Raw genomic sequence first — 24,411 nt, 5'->3', positions numbered from 1 at the left:
ACGTAATGAAATATAAATTTTTTCCCAGTCATAGTGTCTACATAGCTCAGGACCTTGGCAATGGCAAACTTGTAACCAGATTTAATGGACTGAACCAAAACACACTTCCCTCTGGTAAGTGAACTCAATGTCAATCCTGTTTTCATATTATTCAAAATTGCCATCATTTGAATCACATTGTTCTAGACAAGTTCAGGAAGATATTCTGAGGTTAAAAATAAGCAGCCATACCTAATCCTCTTTTCTGGCCTGCAATCTGAAAGGAGTCTTAATGCCAAATTGACCAGAATAGTTGTCCCATTACCTAAAATCAACCTGTGGGAACCATGGAAAGCAACCCCTTCCTTGATACATGTACCAGAAAGATTAATTTAAAAACTGGGATTATCTAGGGATTAAGTATATGGATATTTTAAAGTTATTTTTGAGCTCCTTACTTACACATTATACTAAACATAAAAGCACTTGTCTCAGGTTCTTACTCTTTTCATCAAATCCTTGCTTTGCCTATGTCACAAAGAATATGACTTAACATTAGCAAAATAGAATGCATTTTTTAGACCTGAATTTAATGCTTCTGTCATTTCTAAAGACCACACCCCTTTTAAGGGTTAAAAGATACCTTTTCTTCTCCTACTACTACAATGTTCCAAATACACCTACATAACATAAATAGCTAAGGGATTGAGATGAATATTTGTAGTTTTCTTTTAAATGCTCTGAGGTTGTATTTTCAATAAACCTCTCAGAATATGACACTTAAACCTGCACTAACCCTTTTTTTTTTACAGCCATGTTTTTAGGTGTCTGCCGTTGAAACAAAGTATCAGCAGGCACTGTTTCAAAATAAACTGAAGATGTAAGAAAGTCAATATACCTGATTCAATAGAGTACATAATTTCTGCATTTTTCCCTTTGTCCTTATCTAATGCCGTAACCTGGAGTACTGCTGATCCAACAGCTGCTGACTCATACACCCGTCCTTCATAGGCAGAGCTGGTGAACCACGGAGCGTGATCATTTGTATCACTAACATTAACGACGATCCTGGCGTAGTTGCGCTTCACAGGAACATCTTGATCTCGAACCTGCAACAGTTAGCATATTACTAGTAATTGGTACTGTTATTTCAATAGTTCATTAAATATGAGTAACAATTCAAGGTTCGATCTGTTCCAGTCACAGGGTCAAAGGTTGCATACAAATTAAACATACCAATAAATGTTTGAATTATGGGGACAAAAGACATTAAAAAGTATCTCTTTGCCATTGACAACAGAAGAAATCTTGTGTTTATTTACCATTATTGTAAGAATATGCTGGTTCATGGTCTCATGATCCAGTTTTTCTGATGTATAAAGAGAGCCAGTTGCAGGGTCCAGACGAAACTTTTTAAGACTGATGGGATCAGTGCTGCCCTGCATCGTATAAATCAGTTTATTCTTCTCATCTCTGTCTGTGGCACTGACTTGCAGAATTTCTGTCTCCGGTATGGTATCTTCAGGTATAACAACTTCATATTTTGAAGCAGAAAACTGAGGCCTGTGATTATTTGTGTCTATAACTTTAATGTACACCTGAAATGATATAATGGGAAGGGGAAAACATATATGGTAAACAGAGATGAAAGGAGGATACTTCATTAAAAATCAGACCATAATTATGAAATAATTCTACCACAAGACAATTTTATTTTTCTGGGAGCAGGAAAGATCCAAGAGGTATAGAGAAGACTCTTACTAAATCCAAATCTGCCTCACGTTCCCCAAAGCCAAACCAGAAAACTCTACGACCAGAAATGTCCTAGGTTAGATACGTTAAAGGGAATGATTTTTATCTAAAGCAAGACAAAAAGCAATTCCTTGGTAATTTTGGAACTAAAAAAAGTTAAAAATTCTCAATATAAATCCTAGAGTGGGTAAAAATCCCTTTTTTGGTGCAAATTTAGAATTTTAAGCAACATATTTTCAAGGCAGTGGATGCATAATACTCCCCCTTGCCCTCATGCAAAACCAATCCTCTTTCAGCTCCTTACATTTCCAAGCCTAGGTAAGAACAGAAAAGTGGTGAAATTCCCACAAAAGTATCTTATTTCAAAGAACTGCAGGTATTCCTTACTCTTCTCCAGCAATGGAGCACAATCTCAGCATAGCTCACTGATCACCAACAAAATTTCCCTGAAGGTACAGTTAAATTAGCTTGGATGCTTTAAATTGTTTTTTTTCTGCAGAAGTTTAGCTGGCTTCACCTATGTGCAATGCTGGCAATGCTTTCTTTGTCTGAATAATAATGTTCAACAAACACAAGATGCCTGCACGCCCATTTGCCTTTCACAGCATCAAATTTTTGTATAAAAAGGGTAAGACAGCCATCATCCTTTCCTTTAACAGTGATAACATCAGATGAATAACTGTAATGCACAGGAGTGGGAAAGTAGACAGCAAAGCTCCAACAATACACAGCGAAATCCCAGTTCTTTATGTGCTGCACATACAGCCATACTTTTAACCATCCAGAAATTAGGTGTCTTGTATAAATTTATTAAGGACTATCAACAGGTATTTATGATATCATAAGTGGGTTAAATTTGTCTTTGAAGATACTTATTGCTTTCCATTGGTAACTGGTGGAGTCTACAGATGTAATTTAGACAAGGTACCAAACTGCATGCAGTAGAAAACTAGATGAGATGAATCCTGATGGTGGTAAATAATTAGGAAAAGCCATACCTCTTGCTATAGGAAGAGGAAACTTTACCCTTATAAAACCGGTGTCTTATATTAAAACTTGTACTAAAAAAAACAGGTGTTAAGATTACCAACAGGAGTCATACAAATTCCTAAAATATTTATTTCAGATGTGGGGCTATTAGCCCAGGTTGCAACTACTACTCTAAACTCCAAAACAACAAATTTGTCCTAATGGTGAATTTAAATACAGGCTGAAAACATTTAAATAACTTCCAGAGAGGCATAGGCAGTCCTTGAATATATCCTACAAATCCTACCAACAGTAGAGGAAACTGTAGGAAGGATTTAATTCTAAGTAACAACAAAAAGACTTCTGCAACTAAGTAATGAAGTCCTGTATCACCAGGCAGACTGATTAATGGAAGTGAGAGTCAAGAAACACAACGGGGTGTGAAATTCTTCAGATAACTTTGTATTATAAGATAGGAAAGTCCTTCCAAAAACTGGGATTTGCCAACTCTGATAGCTGAAGAAAATGTCACCAGAAAGACTGTTTTCACTGAGAATTTCACTTGGATAATAAAAAAAGAACAAACAAGCATATAGAAGGGAATAGAAATGAAGATGGTAAAGGTGGAATCTCAAGAGTCAGAACACAGATATGGAATAAGGCAGGTAAGGAATAAAAAGAGCTTTAAATTTATTTGAAACTGTCAAACAATCTGTGGGTAAGCAAGACCATAAGGAAATATAAAGAACAATGAAGGAGGAGGAGAGCCTGTTCCAGACTACATTTTTGCCTCAGTCTTATTCATCAAGAACAATAGGGTGTATGACACTGCATGAAATAAAATAAAAAATGAGACTCTGGCAAAGTAGTGGTGCTGCAATAAGCTACTAAATAGAAACAAGTCACCAAGACAAGATGGAAATCACGCTCATGTTCTGCTTGAAAGAGAGAGAGAGGTGATAATACTGCTAATGTGAGACTTGCTGTTAATAACACAGGGCTCCACCTCCAGACCACCAGTCAGGGTGGAGAAGGGGGCACGCATGCGCGTGTACGTGTGCCCATAGCCTTTAAAAGCCTTTTAGTAGATGTAGCGTAAGGTTGCTATGCATAATCCACAAAACAGTACATTTAGGGAAACATTCATAAACATAGGTAGTTTTTCAGTGTTTTAAGCAGCCTATTAGGATAAATACAGACTATCACCACACAGGAAAATAATGCCTCCCACAATCTACTAGATTTCTCAGAAAACTGAAGAAGTACGAAAAAAACAAATCATTTGGCAGAGTGATAAAATCCCTTGCAAGATGTTGCTATGGAGACTAAGGAGTTTGGTTTTGTCATGGAATAGAAATCAATTAAAGAAAGGAAACAAAGAGCTGGAATAGATATTGACTTTCAGTGGGGGAAAAAAAATAATGGTAGGTGACCCAGGATGCATATTAGGACAAGTTTTTAAATACATTTACTACCAAATTCAACTGGAAAAATGAAAAGTAAGAATGAATATTATCTTTAAAATGTGATCTTTTTATATTGTCATGATTAGAGAGGAGCAATAAAGCAACACAAGCACAATTGTTGGTTTATTTTTAAGTTTTGTATAAATAAAATAGATTTTAATGCCTCTTGGAAGAAGAAAGACAGAAGGGTCCAACACAGTCACTTACAAAGCATTTGAGTAAAAGCACCTGCTCACTGAACATTGGTGGCTCAGGAAAATGAAAAATGAAGATGACCAACAAATTAAAAAACAAACAAACAGCAGAAAAACCCGACACTAAATACAAATCAAACTATAAACGTATTTTTTTATAAGTAAAAGGTTTAAAGGCCATATACAATTACAACACTTCATTAATGGATATTATGTTTTCAAAATGAACTCAAAGCAATTTTTTTATTAAACTACCACCCCCAAGTGATTAAGTTCAGACTCAGAAAAACAGCAAGTGAAAAGACAAGAGTATCAAATTTATGAATTTAAATTAAAATTTCTATTTAAATTCATGTCTATTTTCACCCCCAGATTAGGAAATACAGAAACTTAGGTCAAAATTGGAGGTGAGAGGGTATGTAACTCCAGAGCAACTGCGTTAGATCAATCTTCTGCTCTGAAGACATGTCCACCTGTGCTGCTGGCACTACACAAATTGAAAACAGTAAAACAGCATTTCTAGAATGGAGCGCCACAAAAAACGTTCAAAGTACTAAGTTAAATGCCAGGAATGTAGTGACTGTGAAACCAGCATTAGTACCTGTGGGACTAACCACATATCCAATGAAATAGCTTAACTGAAAAGAGATCTGTTGATCATAACATCACGATTTAGCATCAACTCTCTCTGATATTAGCTAGTGAAGCAGTTAAAATGACCCATAACGAGACATTCTCCAAAAAGGCACTGTTGGACTGAACAGATAAGGAGATAGTTCCTCAAAATGTACAGCACTATTAAATATGAATGATTAACAAAAATATTTTTGCTAAGGAATAAACATGACTCAGTCACTACAAATGGTTTGCTCAGGTATTCTATCACTTGTCAAATTACTTGCTGAGGCATGCAGTTTTTCTCCACACTGGTAAACACAACTAGAAATATGCAATTTGTTAAATAAATGCAATAATTTTAAATATACCCAAAACCTTAGATTCAAGTGAAAGGTGTTTAAGTTAACTTTACAATTGATTTCTCACTCACTAATGTTACTTTATGCTGCCGCACAGATTCCAGTGGACAAGCATAATGTGAGCTGATGGGCAACCTTTGGGTAACTTCTCTAACTGCACACTGGACTGCTTTAATAAGGGGAGCAGCAGATAGGGGAAAAGAAAGTACTCCCTTCTATTTGACACTCACTGGTGGGAATGTAGATCCACTAGAGTTTTAGGCCCTGCAATTCAAGAGAGATCTTGACAAAATGAAACTAATCCACTGAAAGGCCATTAAAATCATGGGGATCAAAAAGCTCTCAGTTCCCTGTGTAAAGGGAAAGCTGCAGGAAAGAGAGCAAGACTCTTCTCAGAGAGGTATAGTGAAAGGACAGGAGCTGACCCTCGCAAGTTCCAATAAGAGGAACTATGATTAGATATAAGAAAAAATTTTTCAAGCAGAGTTGTTAAACACCAATATAAAAGCAAGTCCAAAGAAGTGAGACACTGGATTGTTATATTAATTATTGGCTTGGACCAATTCAGTGGTGTATGTGGAGAGAATGGGACAGGTCGAATTTCACCCAGGTGAGGTAATGTCCTGTCCCATACCCCACCCTCTGTGAGTCTCCCTGGGCAACCACGGGGCACTGTCAGTCAAAAGTAGCCTGGGAGCACTGCCCCACACCACACCTTGGAGCCCCTGACTCAGTCCCAAATTGGCTGGCACACCAGAAGTCCCTCCCAGGGGTTGTGGGTGTGGCCCTGGGGGGCCAAAGCAAATAAAAGCAACATGTGCTCTCCATGTTTGTTGACCCTGCCATCTTTCTGGACTCCAGTAGGTGGTTGCATGCCGGATCTAGGGGCGGTAGCTATAATTCCCTCTTTTTCTCTCTCTTTCTTCACTCCTTCTTCCCCTAATCTCCTTTCTTTTGGGTAGCTTGAGACTAGATGGGTTGGATTTTGCTAAATTGTATAGGCTAGCATGTGCTAAATCAATGCTTTGTTGAATGCTTCAATTTGGTTGAATGTTGCCCTTCAAACTTTCGCCGAGTTCCCTTATTTACTAAAAGTTTACCAGTAAAAGTACCTCCCAAGAAAACGTGCAGCTTTTCTCCTTTGCACTCTCTCTTATGGTTTTAAAAGAGCTGAAGGCTCTTCTAATAAAATTTTGTGAAGCCTTGTATATTTTTAAAGTATAAGCCCTTTAGTGAGCTTGTAGCTTGGAGCCTAGGGTCTTACACCCTGTCATCTCAGGCACTTAGAATCTGATGAGTCCCTGAACAACTTGATCAACTTTACAGCTTGCTCTGCTTTGAGCAGGACTTCTAACTACATGAACTCCAGCGGCTCCTTCCAGTCTAAACTACTGAATAAATTACTAAGGAAACCCTACTTTCAAGTCAGGAATTTTTACTGAGGCTAAGTGACAGGTACTGGATGTGCAGTTTCCTTTTAAATGTAAAAGGACAAAATTTTCATGTAAACTGTTAAGGCCTTCAAATTAAATGAAAAGCAATTGAAGTAATAATTGGGAGTGCAATTTTAAAGACCTACACAGAAAAATATGGTTTAGGGTGCCTGAGAACAAAACACATTAATAACTTGTGTTATTCTTATAATAACATGCATAATAAAAGCACCTATGGGATATTTCTCAATGAAATTATAAGATTAAATTCAAATGAAATATGCTAATATTATCTCTTTAGAAAGTGTTGCTCATTTAAGATGCACAGTATAGAAAAAAATAGACATTAACAGACCATAATGTGATCGTTGAAATAAAATGCTCTGGAACTAAAGAAACTTCACTCATTTTGCAAGGATATACAAGGGCTGCGTTGCACAACTGCCCCTCTGCTCACAGTTCTCACTGAGAGCAACGCACACTGGTCATACAGAGAACAAAGCAGCCCAGGATTACTTTGAGGAAGGACTTCAAATCTATTAACAATTTGGCAGGTGAAACCTAAATCTGCAAAGAAATGCATTTATTACTAGTAATTTGCAGAGGAGTTATGTGCCATTGACAAAACATACTCAGCGATATTTAAACACAATGTTCCTTTGGATCGTTTTAATATTTTTTATGTACTGATTCTATATAGAGTTTAAATTCTACTCCTCTCCCATAATTACATTATAGTTACACTGACATGTTTATAATAAATTTATAAACAAAAAGTTTTATTATCCAGAGATAATATAACTGCATTCCAGTTCTCAAATGTCTCTGTGGAGCAGAATGGTGATTGCAAGCAAAAAATGCATATTTAATAAATGAAGAATATTCTATACTTCATTCCCAAAGTATAATATCAATATAAATTTTGCATAAAGCAAGATCAATATTCTGAAATAGCACAGCAATAGGTAAAATGCTCCAATTGGCTTTAAACTATCTGAAGTATTACTTTCAGTGAAAAAAACCTGATAGACAGCAATGACTACAAGTGGCAATAGCTAGAAATAGGATTTTTTTCTTTCTCTTTTCCCCCCAAACAAATTCAGTAGTTCATATATTGCTACTTACAGCTTGTGAATAACCTGTTCTATTTCAGTACGTAAGTACGTTGTGTTTTTTAATGATTTAATTTTTGTATTTTTTAATTATTGTTTTATTTTTAATGATATTTCTTCCTAGTGTGACACTAGTCATCTCTAACGCCACTAAGTGTTGTAGGCCTGGAATTTGTTTGTCCTTGTTTTGCATCATGCATTTGGCATTTTAGATGCATGTAAAATTCTAATAGCCTCCCCGCCTACTACTGATTTTTCGCAAAAGCTATTTAACTCAAGTCCTGAAAGAGTCAAATGCGCTACAGATGTTAATGGCCTGAGGCCAGCAAATGCCTTCCAGTTTAAAGTCAGATACAGTACACTGCTTTTACACAATAAGATTTTCATTTCTTGTGCCACTCTTCAATTTCTTGCAAATGTCATTTTCAAATCAAATGTAAAATGACTTAATCTGCTGTTAATCAAGGTCTGTTAAATTGTTTACTGTATATGCAGTGTTTACAGCAATTACTTTGTAAGCTAAAAGCTGTGTGCAGCATATTGTCATTCCTCATGTATGCACTCAGAATTCAGAACTTCTTTTGCCTGTCACTCCATTTTAACTGTTAATCAGCTCTTAGAAGAATCCAACAGCATGTCAACACTCAACCTTTAATCATCATTATTTCAGCAATGAGTAAGGGAATTTACACACTGGCAGCCATAAATCATACCTTCAACTTTGATTTCATATCAACATTTCATATCTGAAATGTATCCTTTGAATGATAGTCCTGAGGGTTATCTTAACAGATTAGTCCATTTGGGTGGGCCAGGAGTTATGGGGGAGATAAGAGAATCAGTTAAAATCAGGAATCTGTTCATGCAGCAACAGTTTCAGAGTTTGAACTAGTCTGCACTCGTCAATCTGTACACCACAGTAATGTGAGACTCTAGCAGCAACAGCATAGCTTGTGCTTATCCCACAAGCAGGACAAATGCAAGACAATGCAAAGGAAGCCTTTGTGCTTGTTTGTAAGAGAAACCACAATCTCTGATCCTGCCAACTCTAACAGAGAGGAAAGATATGAAAGAAAATCATAGAAAAAGCCTTCACAGAGATGACAAATTTAAGACTACTACTCCAGTTCTTCTGAAGAAGAGTGCTGTGGTAAATTTTCATTATGCTCACTCAGCTTTACAAAATGCTAAAATAACAAATGAATTTAAAGAAATTGGACAAAAGTTACACTGTGCATTTCCAAGAAGAACTGAATGAATCGCATAACCCAGAGGAAGAGAAGGGGTGAGGGTTAAAGTACTTTTATGACCTTCCAATCCTTGGTTGTTCTAAAAGACAAAGCAGATTATGGTTCAACTGTGACAGCTGAGGATGTCTGCATAAATTCAGCTACATAAGCATCAGCAGTGGAGAGAATATCTGCAGTCATCGAGACCACATAGTAAGCCTTTAGTAGTCCCCAGACTACCCCAACACATTGCATAGCAGCATTTTTGACTGCATTTTTGGTAGAGGGGGAAGAGTGTGTGGAAAGCCTCTTGCTGTCTTTTTGACTTTTCTGGCAAAAGGAATTATCTTTTAGCTGGATTTGTGTTTCTTCTATTTTTTTTTCCAAAGTAATTCATGCCTTCTATCCAGCATTCTGTAATCACAAGTGAATTTGCTCAATATTTATACTACAAGTAGAGCAATAAATTTATAGCAGGATTCTTCAAACCTCTTATGGTGTTCATCAGCACCAGAAGCAGCGGCACCATAGCTATGATAGCAGCAAGTTCCTACTGGGGAACATGTTGCTGTGTTTGAAGATTCATTGTCTAGAATCACTCTAGAATCACTCACAATTGTCATCATTAAAGGAAAAGGCAGTTCTCATAGGAAACTGCTAAACTTCCAATTTTCTCCTATTGAATTTAGTCTATTTGAACTATTGAGCCTCCAGACATGCGGTCTGCTCAATAAAGATTGTGTTTAAAATCCAAAACATTGACAAGAAACATCTTTTCCTCTGGCTAAAAGCGGGAAGACAACATTTAAGACATTAGAAAAGATAACAGAAAAACATATGTGCTGCATAGAAGGTGAACAACAAAAAATTGCATTTGTGAGACAGATTTCTATTTACAGAAAAGACAGCAGCAACCCACTTATTGCTCTTTGAGCTCCTGAGGGGTAGGTCAATGATAGGGATATGTAACACAGACACATTACTGTCCCAATCCAACAATCTTTATCTTGTAAATAAATCCTTTCCCTTCTATTTGGAAGAAAAGTGGAGCTCCTCTATGTTAATGGCTCTATTCACAGCAACCTCAGCTAAACTTTACTTTCAAATATATTCAGGTTCTGGGCTGGGGAAAGAAACTAGATGGGAAAAACAGAAGGGATATACATTATAACCTACTTTACTATGAGTTATTTCCAGTAGTGCCACAAAAGGCTTCTGTACCTTAAAGTGAACTTAGTAGTCCAACTGCAAAGAAATGCCACCACCATAGAGCCTTAGTAGAGAGGTAATTTTAAAAAAATGGTTTGTCTGAGATTGCCAAACAATCTCCAAAAAGCAGCAATCTCTACCTCCACCAAAGCTAAAATAAAGTACTTAGGAAGATACGAAGAGATGTTATCATCTAAACCTTGTTTCTATATGTACACTACGCAGAAGGAGCAGTTCAGTTTCATAAAACATTACTTGGATGCTGTACAACTGGTCATCCACATCTTGCAGGGGGAGTGTAATCACAAAACTTTACAATGGTCGTTTCTAAATTTCAAGTACAGTAATCAAATTAGTGATTTTGGGGGAGCTGGAGTAGTAATTCATATAAGTAGTATTAATCCTTTTCTTGAGAGAAGATTATGCATGCAAGAGCTTAGTTTCTGTTTTCATTTATTTAGCTGTAGGAACATGATATAACTTAAAAGTTGTTGGTTCAAACTACAGCAGCATAAAACACAACCTTCCACCTAAACCACCAAACAACATGGCTATATGAATATCAGGATCCACTTCTATTTTAGACAGAGTCCCTAATTTAGATAAACCATGGACATTGTCCAGGATGAAAAAAAGGGTAAAACACAACAGTCTCCCCACCCTCCAGCTACACATTCCTTCTTCTATAAATGCTTAATTAGAAAGTCCATTACCTGAGTGCTGATAGATCTGTTTCCATCTGTTGCCTCTACTGTCAAGTTGTAATTTGATTTCTGTTCTGCATCAAGAGGCCTTGCGACAATGATAGTTCCAGTGCCCTTATCCACATCAAAGCGACTGTCATAGTTGCCACCTTGTTCAGGAAATTAGGAGAGGGATAAATTAATAAAATGCATTATTGTTTCATTATTTTCATGTATGATCATGTTCTGTCTTCAGATGCTTAATGAAGGTGAAACTGTATATACACAGACTGATACATACATTTATTTTAAACAATTTGGGTTTTTTTCCTGGCAGTGTGATATACTGCTACTTGTACATATTTAAAACTGAGTAGTTTTGGACAAAGCTGATTTGTCTGGCTCATGGAAAGTCTGCAGGTAAATTCTTATTTGCAGGATTCTCTACTCTTTTTTTTTTTTTTTAAGGAATTTAATGATTCCAGATAGGAGGAAATTGAGAATTACTGGATAAAATGTGACAGTTAATTTTGTGCAGATTGGGCTAATTAGTGAAAAAAGATACTTTGTATCAAAATACAATAAAATTCTTAATCAGACATAAGTCAAATTTGTGTCTTTTGAAGCAGAGTACAAATTACTGTATTCGTAATACAGTACAACTATAGATAAGGTAGAAAAAGCACCGGTACCTCTGAAGAGTCCTCATCTCAATGTTGACTATCTAAAGAATTCACTATCTCACGCATTCTGAGATAGGCAGGATTCAGATGAGTGTTAAATGTTTAAATGCCCAATGTTTAAATATGGCCAAGTTCCTTCTCTGAAGCACATTATCCTGATTTCCCTTGTGAAACATTCAGATTACTCTTCGAGCTGTAGTTAAATGACTGTGTAGATCAATAGCTACACTCAGTCATTTAAACATTTAATTGATCATCATCATCATGCCACCCAGAGCAGACTGTCCTGAGAGTACAATGTCCATTAGGTCTAAATATTGTTAGCAATAATAAATACTGCCATTTAACTACAATTGCTTTGGCCCTCTCAATGAACTGCCTAAAACAGAAGAATCAATTTTTATTTTGGTCAAGCAAGTGTGGAATATGGTGAACCAATTTCTCCTAATTATGTGCATGTGTTTTTCTAATTATATTTTACAAAGATAGCAGATAGCATTCAGATATCATCTGAGTGCCTTTTTTTTTCCTTTAACAAGTTTTTACATGCTAAGCTTTGTAGATCACTAAATGCCTTTTATAAAAAGCCAAGGCTAGAAGTGAGAGGGTAAAGTTTCAAAGATTGCAAATTTGTACTTAATCCAAGAAAAAAACAGGAAATACTGAAATGAGCCCCCATTCACATGTAAAAAGGATTTCGCCTTTAGAAGGTTCCATTGTATGACAAACATACCAGTTTAGGAAAGATGGGCTGGATTCTGCTTCACCGGATTTGAGATATTTGATAATGACCAACATTATGTAATTTTTCAAGTTTAACTGAAAGACAGCTCCTCTTACTGGCCCAGCAGCAGTTTCTGAATCACTCAAATAGACAGAAACTGGACAGCATGAAAGGCAGCAGCTTTTTCTTTTCTTAACAGGTGTACATTATCTTTTTAATGGGCTTGCTATATGTCAGCTTTAGAAAGTGAATCTAGCTTTTCCTTTTATAATTGGCAGGCAAAACCATTTTCTCGGATGTCTCAATGAAGTCATCTACATTTTAAGGGAAGAATAGAGCGAATGGGTATGAGTTTGCTTAACCACTTTTCCTGACAAAAAGACAGGGTCTCTAATCAAGTTTTTTTCCTTCCTTATCAAGAGAACCACAAAGGCCTTGCCTAACTTTTGTAGTAGTGGTGATATTTGGTGATCCGCTGAAGCAGAACCCAACCCAAACTTCTGCACCTGGTACACTGAACGTGTAACAGCAACAGTTTTAGCCAAAGCCAAAACTGGATGCTCAGAACTGACGCTGTATAAATGTAATGATGACAAAACAAAACAAAAACGAACCTGTCACAAATGCAACCGTGAGCACTTTGATTTCCGAAGGGTTAATAAAATAAATAGTTTATAAATGTACGCTTTCATTTCAGATCTCATAATCTGGTAATAAATTATGTGATCTCAGCAGATACCTTCTGCTGTACAGTTCAGGTCACAAGCCATCTGAAAGATGTAAAATACTTCACTAGCAAGCTTGTCTCCTGGCTCAGCCAAAAAGAAAGAAAGCATGGAAAGCAAGCACAGAACACAAAGGAAAGCTGTCAATCAAATTCATTCATGCTATTAGAAACAGTAAAAGAGGGCAGTAAAGTGACCACCTGTAAGAGCAGCTGATAACTTCACAACATAATCACATATCAGACTTTCCAGTACACTTTTACTAAGAACATAGTCAAAATAAAAGGGTTTATTTTGCAACATTCGGACAAGTTCTGCTCTTTCCTCTTGAAGTTTTCTGTATATATCTTTCTAAAAAGAGCAGGAAAAAATCATCTATTTTCTGCATTAAGCATACAATAAAAAATATGTAAATGTCCAAACTGTGCTGCATGCTTAGAAGGAGCAAATCAAAACAGTGCTATCATCAGAATTCCATTCAGACGTACACACTGTTCAGAGGCCATAGCAGTTAATGCACACAAAGAACAACAATAGAAAAGTACATCCCCAACCTAATTAACAAATTTTGCTAATAAAAGACACCAGAAAACATCACTGCTGTACTAAACTGAAACTCCCAAAACCTCTGAGGCCTCTTCTATCTACTCTCACCCCCATGAACTGCTCACTTTTTTCTGGGAATGTCACTTTCTTAACCCTTCCTTTAATGGATGCTCTTTGGTCAATAGACGTTTCTGTTTGCTGTTGACTGGATAACCCTAATTTGAATACACAAAACCTTCTCATCTTTCCTGCTCACTTATTTTCATATTTTCTGCTTGCTTTTCTACTCCCATGTCTATGTGCTTGTTTGTGTTTGGGAGAAATGTGAAAGAGCCACCTCAGTCCCAAAAATACCTCTAATGCAGAGAGCTTTTCCCCTATGAGAATGCAAGCAAGCATCCTGAACTCTTTACTACCTCTACACAGTTGTACAGATCCATAAGCCCTTGTTTTGTCTAAATGCAAACATTTTTTATTCAACTATGAGCTATTTGGACAGGAACTTTGCCCCCCTCCTCCCAAGAACACATTTAAAAGAATTATTTAAAAAAGTCTATGTAAATATTTAATGAATTAGCAATGATTATCAGTATGATCACAGGTTGTTCACACACGAAGCATGATTTTAGGGGCGAATTGTGTACATTCTCATGTGCTTGAAAATTTTTTGAGGACACCCTCAAGTATTTGGCATTTATATATTCCTGCTATATGCGTCTATTTCAGAAACTTGACTTTTAACCAATGCTGTTTTCAGCATTCCTTAGGAAATACATACCAGCAAAACAGACGTTCAAAATACTTAAACTTTTAAGAAAGAATTAAAAATATGCTCTCCTGAACAACTTAACACCATAATCATGGCTCAAATTTTCAGTAGTGACCAAGGTGAAAAAGATCCTTCTCTCTCTCTTATGAATGTGGTGGAAAAAGCAGTCTGATAGGGTTACCTTAAGACCAGAGACAGTTTGTTACAGTTCAGCATCTCTCCTGAAATAAGGCTATGCCATTCTCCTCGATTCCAAAGCACTTAACACACAACAGAACTTGGTTTTACTACCAGCCATACAGTGAATACTCTGTGTATTACTGGTGCTCATAGGTCTAATGACTAAATCTAAACTTTAAAAGTACTGTTCATTTTGTCACCATGACATCAACATATTATGTCATATTACTAGTTAGAATTCCCCTTTCAATGGTAGAAGCTAAGTTATGATATAGTAGAAAGAATATGTACAGGAAGAAGTTTGCTGGGGTTAGGAACATTGCATGCTTTCCTTTTAATACTGAATCAAGGGACAGCAAACTGAGAAGCAGCCCAGGAGAAAAAATCAACATGAATAGTACAATCTCTCTTTGAGTGTACTATCCAGATTTGCAGAAAACTAGCATTTTATTTCTTTTCCTATCCTACACTCTGTGAGATTAATTATTATTTGATTAGTTTTCAGTGACACAATATTAAGTCATTTTCAAAACTGCAATACAACAGATATTTTGCAACTTAATTTTAATCTTATAGAGTGTCATTGATAAAAATTAAATAATTTTGATTTACAAGAAAATAAGGGGGAAAATCCACATCTGCAGCTAAAAAATTCCAAACCCTTGCATTACTTAGAAGAGCGATTAAAACCAAGCTGCAATGAGCCCTCCAGTATCTCAGACTCCATGCACTTGTTTCTAATAATAAAGGCCCTTAAGGCATCCTTACCCGTTATGTCAAACCAAAGTGGTGTTCTAGGAGGTTCAACAGCTATTACACCAATCATGTGAGCAACTGGGTCACTTTCCATCACCGTAAAAGAAAAAAATGACTCCTCAAAATAAATAGGCTCTGTGGGTGGGTCGGGCTTTGGAATCCATTCTATGTGAAGCCGTGTAGTTGAAGATTTTTGTGGACGACCATTATCTACAGCTTTAATCTGTGAAACAGACACACAGGATCACATAAATCATTATGTCACATAAACAGAAAGTAGTAATAAGCTCCAAGCATATTTGCTTGTGTGAGACATATCCAAAAAGGTTAAGTGTCTCTCAAAGTGCCACTTGCCCTTCATTATCTGGGCAGCAAATGGAGAAAAAGTGTGCAGCACCTGATAGCAGCACAAACTATTACCATAAATTCACTTTTATTTTGCTTTCTTCCTGAAGGTGAGTCAAACTGATTGTTCATGTTCCCTCATCACATACATTACCTGTCAAGTTCTGGAAAAGAACAGAAGTTTCTTGATTAACAATACAAACATATGAAATCATCCTTTAACAAAAACCAAACCAAACCAAAAAACCAAAGAAACCTACAAAACAATGCTTCTGGATTTGTTGAAGCTTTCTTCCTTCAGATACTGCACTCATCTGCCAGCTGCTGAATAAGAAATGAACAGATAAAAGAACACTTTACATATTCATGATATACGAGACTTTGACTCACTGAAAGGATATCGTAGTCCCTTGCTGCAGAAACTTTCTTTGATGAAACCACTCCAGTTTTTGGTTCAATAAAGAACTTGCCATGTTCATCACCATCTTCGATGCTGTAGGAGATCTCTGCATTGGGGCCTTCATCTTTATCTGCAGCAATAACTCGATAGATTGGCTCTCTCCTAGCAGTTCTCTCTCGCTCTGGCTTACCACGCACTGGAAGCTGAATTTTGTAGAACTTTTGCAAGAATTGAGGCTTATTGTCATTCTCATCTAAGACCTTCACAATCACTCGTGCAATTGTTGATTTTGCAGGAGTACCATTGTCTGTCACTGTTACCTGTTTTTATTAAAAAGGATACAGTTAGTGCTCAATTCAAACATAGTCCTTCCAACAATGCTCTTCCTAAATCAGATTTTCCTACAACTGCCTATGACAACTGTAAAGTTCTCCCTTAACTTCAGTTAAAGACAGTTGCATAAAGCTATTAGTTGAATATTTACAAAAGGCACTAAAAAAGCTTATTCAGCTACTATCTTAATATTTTGACACATGAAATGCAAATATTCATGCTCATCTCTAACAGATGGCATGATTTCCACATAAATGAGTATCTTTTCCCTTTAGTGCTTGTAATGGAACACCAGTACATACCTTTCAGTTCACAAAAAAACCCAACCAAGCTCAACCAAAAAAACAAAGCACATTCCAAATAAGGAAATCAAAAGGGGTATGCAATAACATGTCCGTTAACGTAAAATTAGCACTGCCCTGAGCCAAGCAGAAGACAAATGCAAATTGAGAAAAATCTCTTTGAATTGAAGGCAACATCAGTTTTGAAGGCATTACTGACATTAACAAAGAGAACACTAAGACATGAGAAAACAACTTGAAGGTAGTCTAAAATAACTGCATAAGAAAGTGCCAATTGGCACTCAGAAAATAGTTCAAATTGGGAATAAAAAAATGGGGCATATTAGTTACTATTATGTAAGCAGAACTGCAGTCAAGGATCAAATTCAATAGCAAACAAGGAATAAACCCACCAATCCATCTGGTCAACATTTCAATGCTCAATTAATTAGCCAGATGCTCAGCACTTGGCTCATAATACTGCCCACCATTCTGCGCATTTCTAGGTTTCTTTTCAACCTATTTTCAAAGTTGTAAGCATAAAACTAACACATGGGAAAACTGCTACTTTGGGCCATGCTATCTGTCAGTATTGCTCTGTACTCAAGAGTTCTTCCATCAGATATTTCACATACTTTTAGTTAAAACTTAACAACCAGCTGGAATTCAAAATGCAGAAAGAATGAAGGATTATAAGTTACACCAACAGGCAATAACCCATGTTCCAAACTAAAGAGCAACCAGCTTAAATTGCTATTTTATAGGGAATGATGAAACCAAGAGGATCTATGTAACATTACATGACATTGCAATCTTAAACTTTCTGAGTTCTGTACATGTTCCCTTAAGGTTACAAACTTAAGGTTAAATCAGCATGACTGCTATCAGACAACTGCCCATAACATTATACTGTGAGTGGGATCTCTGGCACCAGTTTTGGCCCAGAACAAGTAGCACAAAAACACACTGCCTGGCTGCAGCCTGAGAATTCACACAATTCAGACACCATTCTCAACAGGCAACTTGAACATGGCCAACCTGTTCCAGGGATAAGATATAAGCAATCAAAGCCAGGTGGCTTCAGGGTCAGAAAATAATCCACAGCTCATTTTATTTACTGTATAAATCTAATACAAAAGTCAGTATAATATGTGTAGAGGTAAAAGTCACGATATACCAATTTTACAACCAATATACATAGCAGTGGTCAAGAAATAAGATAAAACTGACATGAAGTGCTTTGGGAAACTGATACAACCAGATTTAATGAGACAATTTGAAAAGAGAATAATATAATGACTTTACAATTTACAGAAATAATGTGTCTAGTACTAAATCAGATTTGCAATTAACTTTGTTACTATTACTACTACAAACTCACTGCAGAGCATATTCTGCCTTATTGCTACTTAGGTGTAAAGAGTTCTTTTCAAAGCTGATATAGAAACAAAAATAATGATAAAAAATTGGTCCAACAGCTGCATTAATCCAGCTTGCAATGCACCAAAGGGATAGAAATGGTCCAGGAAGACTGCATGTATACTGCAATTGGGCAAAAGGATAGTTTGTGCTAACAGGGAATACATTCATCTCCAAGTCTATGCAGTCATTGCATTCCTACTAGAACAGCTTTCTAAGGATTTCACAAGTTTTGAATAAGTCTAGACTTGCTTCTCTGGCTTTAATGTTAGTTTGCCAACTCCAGTTGCAGCCAACTCCTTTTATCTATCATCCAGGAGGAAAGGCATGATAAAGGTTCCAGAAAAATCTTAGTACATAAGGATCACTGTGAATATTAATTCTTCATTACAAGTGAAGTACCATGCTGTTACACTGCTTGACGACATTGTGAAACTGGATGACTTAAATCTGTCTTCTTTTCATGTTGTTTGACAGAGAATGAAAAAGCTATTACATAAATTCAAGACAATCAATTAAATGTAGCTAAATAAAAGCATTATGTCACAAATGTCGTGCTCTTGGACTCTGGTTTTATAATGCATGTTTTGCAACTCATGCGATTGGTAATCATGTTACACAGAAAATAGGGTTACTCACATACAATCAGTTTGTATCCACAGTGTTAGAAAAAACATTCTGCACTTCTTTTCCAGAAGCCTATATTCAGCGAAAGTTAGGCTAAAATAGCTATTCCAATAATTACACAGGAAAATTTAAAAAGGAATCACACTCGTTTTAACAACTGTGCCTTTGTATTGTTTGAAAGAAAATCCTGGTTTACAGATATAAAGCCAAAAAATTGCATTCAATTTGTACCTTTACTCTTTTCTTATGAGTAAACCCCAAGACACTGTTTTTATAGGTAGTTTTATGGTAGTTCTCTGCATTGTAAAATAATGAACATAGAAGGAAGTTGCTTCTAAAATCCAGTTCTTTAAATTCTTCATATAATAATCAAGCCTGGTAAACTTAACTCTGTAAAAGACCAATGAACTTATAGTCACTGTTTTTCAGAGAACTAAAGAAATTATTTACCTCCAGTATGTGTTCTCCCTGCTGCTCTCGATCTAGTTTTCTGGATGTGGTTGTAATTAGCCCTGTAAATATAAGAGAATAATTAATCAAATCCTTCAAGAAAATAATTGAATGAAAGTTAGGTTTAATCAGCAGTTACTGATATCCTCAATCTCAATTTCTTCTTAGGTGGTCTCCTATTTTTACAGAATTTACGCTTTCATTAAGGGAAGGGATGAGGGGTTTCCGATCCTTAAAAGCCATGAAAATATTCTTTGCAATCTGAAAACTAAACTGTTATAACCCTGACAACAAACACATTTCAGTGTTCCAGCACATCCGTGCATGTTATGTTTCTGACACAAGTAATGTATGTAATTCTCTTCACGAAGTCTTGTTTTCAGAGGGTGTTCATATGCCTTTTTCAAAGGGTGCTTACAGATATTTGCTGAATAATTTCTAATCTCTTCAAGAGAAACATCTATTTGTATTTTTACTGATAATGACCAAAAAAGGATGACTTGAAGAGATGCAGTAGTGGTGGAAACCAGAGCAATCTGTCTGTGTTGGCTTGATTTGGCAATGACAAGGAGTCAAACGGTTGCTGTTGACAATAGCAGAGAATAACCACAAGTTTTTGATTCATGATGTTACATTTTGTCACAAGAATGTGATATGCCCCTGACGCAAGATTAGAAAGGTGTGATGGGTTTTGCTTTAACTGATGAAAGTCGAACAGTCAGAGGTGAAAAAAGACAGTGAAAATTAAATACAAAAGAATCTTATTTGAATTAATTCTTCCTAACAGTGAGTTCAAAATTTTAACTATTGAGTTTAATGAAAAGTCAACTTGGTCAACTCTCAATTAGAGTGGAATGGCTTGCTATGGTGTGTCACGGATGCAGATGCAAGAGATAACTCAGTTTCTTTGCTGCATGAAAGCCATAAATCTGTTCGCAGGTACAACCTGGTCCTACAAACACCACTGCTTTGTTCACATTGCACTGAACCTATGCTAGTAAATCCTGCTAGATTCAACTTGGCTTTTCATGAACCAAACACCAAGACTTGTATTTGCCTGGCTTAAGCCACTAGCATCCCATACTCTCTGAAGCAGGAATCCAGCATACATTAACTATAGAGAATACTGCAACGTCGTGAAATATTTTATCCAACTATCCCAGCTTTTTACAGTGACAGGGAAGCATTGCCATCTTGATTCTTAATTGTCAAACTGAAAAACAGGGAAGCAATTACCCAATTAAGGATAAAATAAGAGATCAAGACACAGGCAGTATACTTCATATTCCTTTTTCCAAATGTAGTGTAAACTTTTTATTAACAAGACCTCATATAAGCAAAATTAAAAGTTTTATAGAAACTTATAAAGTTTTCAACATTGGTCTGCTCCAATAAAAAAAGCCTTCAATTTTGTCTCACAGCTGGTAAAAAGCAGAGCATGTAAGAAAAGCAATAAAGATTTCAATTTCACTTAAAAGAGAAAGGCCAACAGAAACAGAATTGTGTACCACAGATGCATACCTACTCAATGCTTCTGTCAAAATACAGCTGTAGTCTACATATACCAACAAAATAGACAGCCTGTACTAAATAATATGAACAAAACCTATATAAGGAAATATTAAAGCTGTCAAATGTTCAAGCAACTATTCTCCAAAAGCACAGATTGTGTAAATAACGGTTGTTTCAATTATGGTCAAATCTTCCCTTGTTTTTCCAGCAATTTGGTTTTCCATCGTATCAAATCCATTATACATCTAGTATTCTAGACACAGATGTATCATCTTATCCTGCTTTATAATTTTATGCTTTTACAGGCCATAGAAGATATGTATACTATTGTTAGGATACATCATTTTGTAAGTTAGAAAGAATGGAGGGATGAAAATTAAAACAAAAAAAACCCCAAACCGAAAACAAATAGCAAGGAAAAAAAGTCACATTATTACTGTGAATTTAGGAAGGGGGGGAAGAGAGAGAAAAAAAGGATGTGACAATTCTCTATTAACCTTCTTTGCATGGAGATTACAGAGCTGTGAACAATGACAATTGAAAATATTTACTGTCACATATTCTAAACAAAGCTTTAATTTCCCGGCTAAGTCTGGTCAAGCCACACATTTTCTTTTCACAGGCTCTATTGGAAACAGCACAGGACTATTAACTGGACGTGAATAAGTGGCAGAGTTGATGCCTCATCTGCTTCCCTCCAGCAAAGGGCCTTGTAGCGCCTTCAAGAAACAAAAGTTCTCCTAAATACCACTTTCTATTGCATACCTCCAGAGAAAGCCAGCACTAGCCCTCCTCTGAAGCATTTAATCTCAAGACTCACCAGAGTTGCAAGGAAAAAGGGTAGATTTTAGCATAGTCACTAAAGGAGTTGGCTGTTGAATGGTTGGGTTGAGGATGGGGAAAATCTCAAAAAGCATAGGAAAAATACAGTAATCTTAGCAGAAATATCTCATATTCACTTTTCTGAATAGTCTGCATCCTCTGACAAGAGTCCATCTCTCACAGTAGCATCAATTACATGTAAGAGCAGGAAGACTGCACCTTTCAACAGTTTCCTATCCACTTTTTCCTCATGAAGAGCCATTAAGACTGGAGCCACCACTAGTAAATGACAATTAACACTGGAGAAAAAAGAAAACAAAAAGAAAACAACTCAAAAGCTTTTGCTGCAAGTAGTCAAGACAAAATTCTATCATATACCACTACTCTACATAAGTTTGTTAAAGAAAGTCTAATTCCAGATAAAATTCCTATTAATGAAGTTGGTCAATACAACTCAAATAGGTAAGCAGAAAAATATCCAGTAAGAACAAAATATATATGCTTTGATCTGTTAAAACCTCCACTCTTTTCAACCAAGCATGCCACACTTCTGTTAAAACACTTCAGACCACTAACAGAAGGGCTTAGTCTTCACCATATATATCCTGTATGTTCAGCAGAAACTAATGCCAACAAAGGAAATGTAACACTTCTGGATTTAGAATCACATACACATGCATGACATTCTTTTTATTTAACTCTTTACTGCTAGACACTTTCCTAAGTGCAAATTTAGCTTCAGAGAAGTGTTTTACTTCAGCTTAAGACCGTAAAAGGTTTGGTTATGGTAATCACTACAGTTTTCCCTTTTTCCCAGTTTTTTTATATTATAAAATGTTTAATGCTGCACCGACAGATTTCATCCATTGTTGAACAGCTTTTCTGAACTATGGCCATGATAATAATGTTGAGTATTCCTATGCAGTGTGGCTTTTAGGACTCCCTGTTAAGAGGGTTGGGGAGAATCTTTGGATCTAATATGCCAGCTTTGCAAAAAGAGCCACCACTCTGCTCTTTCCACTGAAAACAAAAGTTTTCAAGTTTTTTAGATTGAGCTCCTTCTCTTTTCTGTGACACTTTGGAGATCTCCTTGCTATGCCCCTCCCTCTAGACAAATAAATGCATGACCACACTTTTGCATACAGCACATCCCCACAGAAGTGGCAAGTAAAAGATGATTTCACTTAAGCTCTGAAGAAATCTCTAAAACAATCAGTTTTGAAATCCTCATTATGAGATGGGGAGAATTTGTTTATTGCTGAATGAAATGACAGCATGTGTGAGAAACCTGTCACTGTGACAAACCATTCAATTTTGAAGCAAAACTGACTCAGAGCAACTACAACACTTTTTATCAGTAACTTCAACAGACACAAGACATAAACTAAATATAAGGGAGGCCGTATTTGGTCACTGAGGTTTTTGTCCTCTGTGTTAAATGCAAACCATAACCAGTCAGCAGAAATGGTTTTTCTGGACTGCATCAGTCAACTACCATTTCAGCTCTCATCAGTCATGATTACTGCAACTCAGTCAATTATTATTTAAGCTCTTGTTCCCCCACTGCAATCTCGAAACTGAAAAATTACTAATGAATTTTTAAGGGGTTTTTTTAACATATTGTTATATATTAAGATCTGTTTACAAGGTCTTAATATATAAACCAGTCTAAGAGTTGAAGGAAGTATGGATTGAGTGCCCAGGTTCCTCTTTCAACTCTCCTATCCATATACTCTCTCCATTGGTTATGCTGTTGCTTACTTGTTCTCTCTGGTCTCTTGAATTTCACTTTTTTTTCGCTATACAGTTGTTTAGGTAGAACAAAGACTGATTCTGCCTAGCACAGCTCATAGTCTGTGGCTTAACAGACTTTTCTGGGTAGTTTAAATCTACATTTGGGGCTAAAGGAGTAATTTTCCACTTCATATATAAACTTAATGATCAGGGTAATTTACAAAAATGAGATACACTACCCTTTAGATAGTTTTAGAAAAATTTAAATGGAGACCTACTGCAGCACACTGTGTTGAAATCATTGTCCCCTTTTTTTTAGTATAGCATGATTGTACTCAACTAGTGCACGCTTTCACAGTTTTGGTGTCTTTCCCCCTTCAATTCCCATATGCAGCAGTTCAAGCAAAAGCGAATAGAACATTCCCATAGTGTACAATAAACTCCAGGTTGAAAGGTCTAAAATACATTTAAGAACTACACACTCTATTTGCTCTTCAGATCATCTTTTCTTAGGCACTTCCTAATTTGTCTTTCAGATGCTGGTGCATATGCTTTAGATTTCATCTACGAAAAACTCTGTTGGCACATTTGTTCCAAATGAATACGTCTTGCCCTTTGAATGGTACTCCATGAAAAGTCAAGCAATAATTGAGATCTCAGTCCTACCCAAGTCAGGATTGCATCAAACAAGGGATAACACCCTGTCCATAAGGGCATATTTGTGTAGCATATTTATTGAGGTATGGTAATATCAGTGTTTATTAGTTTGTTTCTTGTTACCAAGACAGACTGTAAGCCTTGTATCGAGGATCAAAAAGGAGGTTACTTATTCTTATGGCTAATATTTCATACCAACAGGCACCAGGTTTATCTTTAACCAGGCAATTTAACTGCTCAGTCTTACTACTACCCAATAAAAGTGCAAGGTGCATATCTGAAGCTGAGTCACTTTCCTAAACTATTTCAACAGCACCCTGGAATTTGCTGATCATTAGTAATTTCTGTGATTTTAGAATGGAGCCGACAAGCAACCCACCAAGGATTATTAATGTATAGCATAAGGAGGAAAATATACTTTACATACTAAGTCATCCAATTCAAC

General features: G+C 36.3%; 1 protein-coding gene across 5 annotated transcripts in view; it reads right to left on the bottom strand.

Moving 5' to 3' along the window:
- FAT1 (FAT atypical cadherin 1) overlaps window positions 1-24,411 on the bottom strand; it is a 105,947-nt gene that overhangs the window by 33,172 nt on the left and 48,364 nt on the right. For 3 of the 5 annotated variants that reach the window (XR_001920293.2, XM_018069914.2, XM_018069923.2), the window contains exons 4-10: window positions 19,242-19,303; window positions 16,122-16,451; window positions 15,399-15,609; window positions 13,150-13,218; window positions 11,034-11,173; window positions 1,302-1,577; window positions 878-1,088 (exon numbers count right to left, since the gene is read on the bottom strand). Coding sequence is in view for 4 of the 5 variants with exons in the window: in XM_018069914.2 (XP_017925403.1) it covers window positions 878-1,088; window positions 1,302-1,577; window positions 11,034-11,173; window positions 13,150-13,218; window positions 15,399-15,609; window positions 16,122-16,451; window positions 19,242-19,303 (1,299 nt within the window). In the remaining variant the exon portion in view is untranslated. The remainder of the gene's footprint in view (window positions 1-877; window positions 1,089-1,301; window positions 1,578-11,033; window positions 11,174-13,149; window positions 13,219-15,398; window positions 15,610-16,121; window positions 16,452-19,241; window positions 19,304-24,411) is intronic. The other 2 variants (XM_018069918.2, XM_018069924.2) reach the window with 1 other exon arrangement.

This window comes from Manacus vitellinus, unplaced genomic scaffold (genome assembly GCF_001715985.3).
Source record: "Manacus vitellinus isolate BGI_N305 unplaced genomic scaffold, ASM171598v3 scaffold_0_pilon, whole genome shotgun sequence".
NCBI classification, from domain to species: domain Eukaryota; kingdom Metazoa; phylum Chordata; class Aves; order Passeriformes; family Pipridae; genus Manacus; species Manacus vitellinus.
Note: the sequence above shows the minus strand (reverse complement) of the source record. Positions and strands in the feature narration are given on the sequence as shown.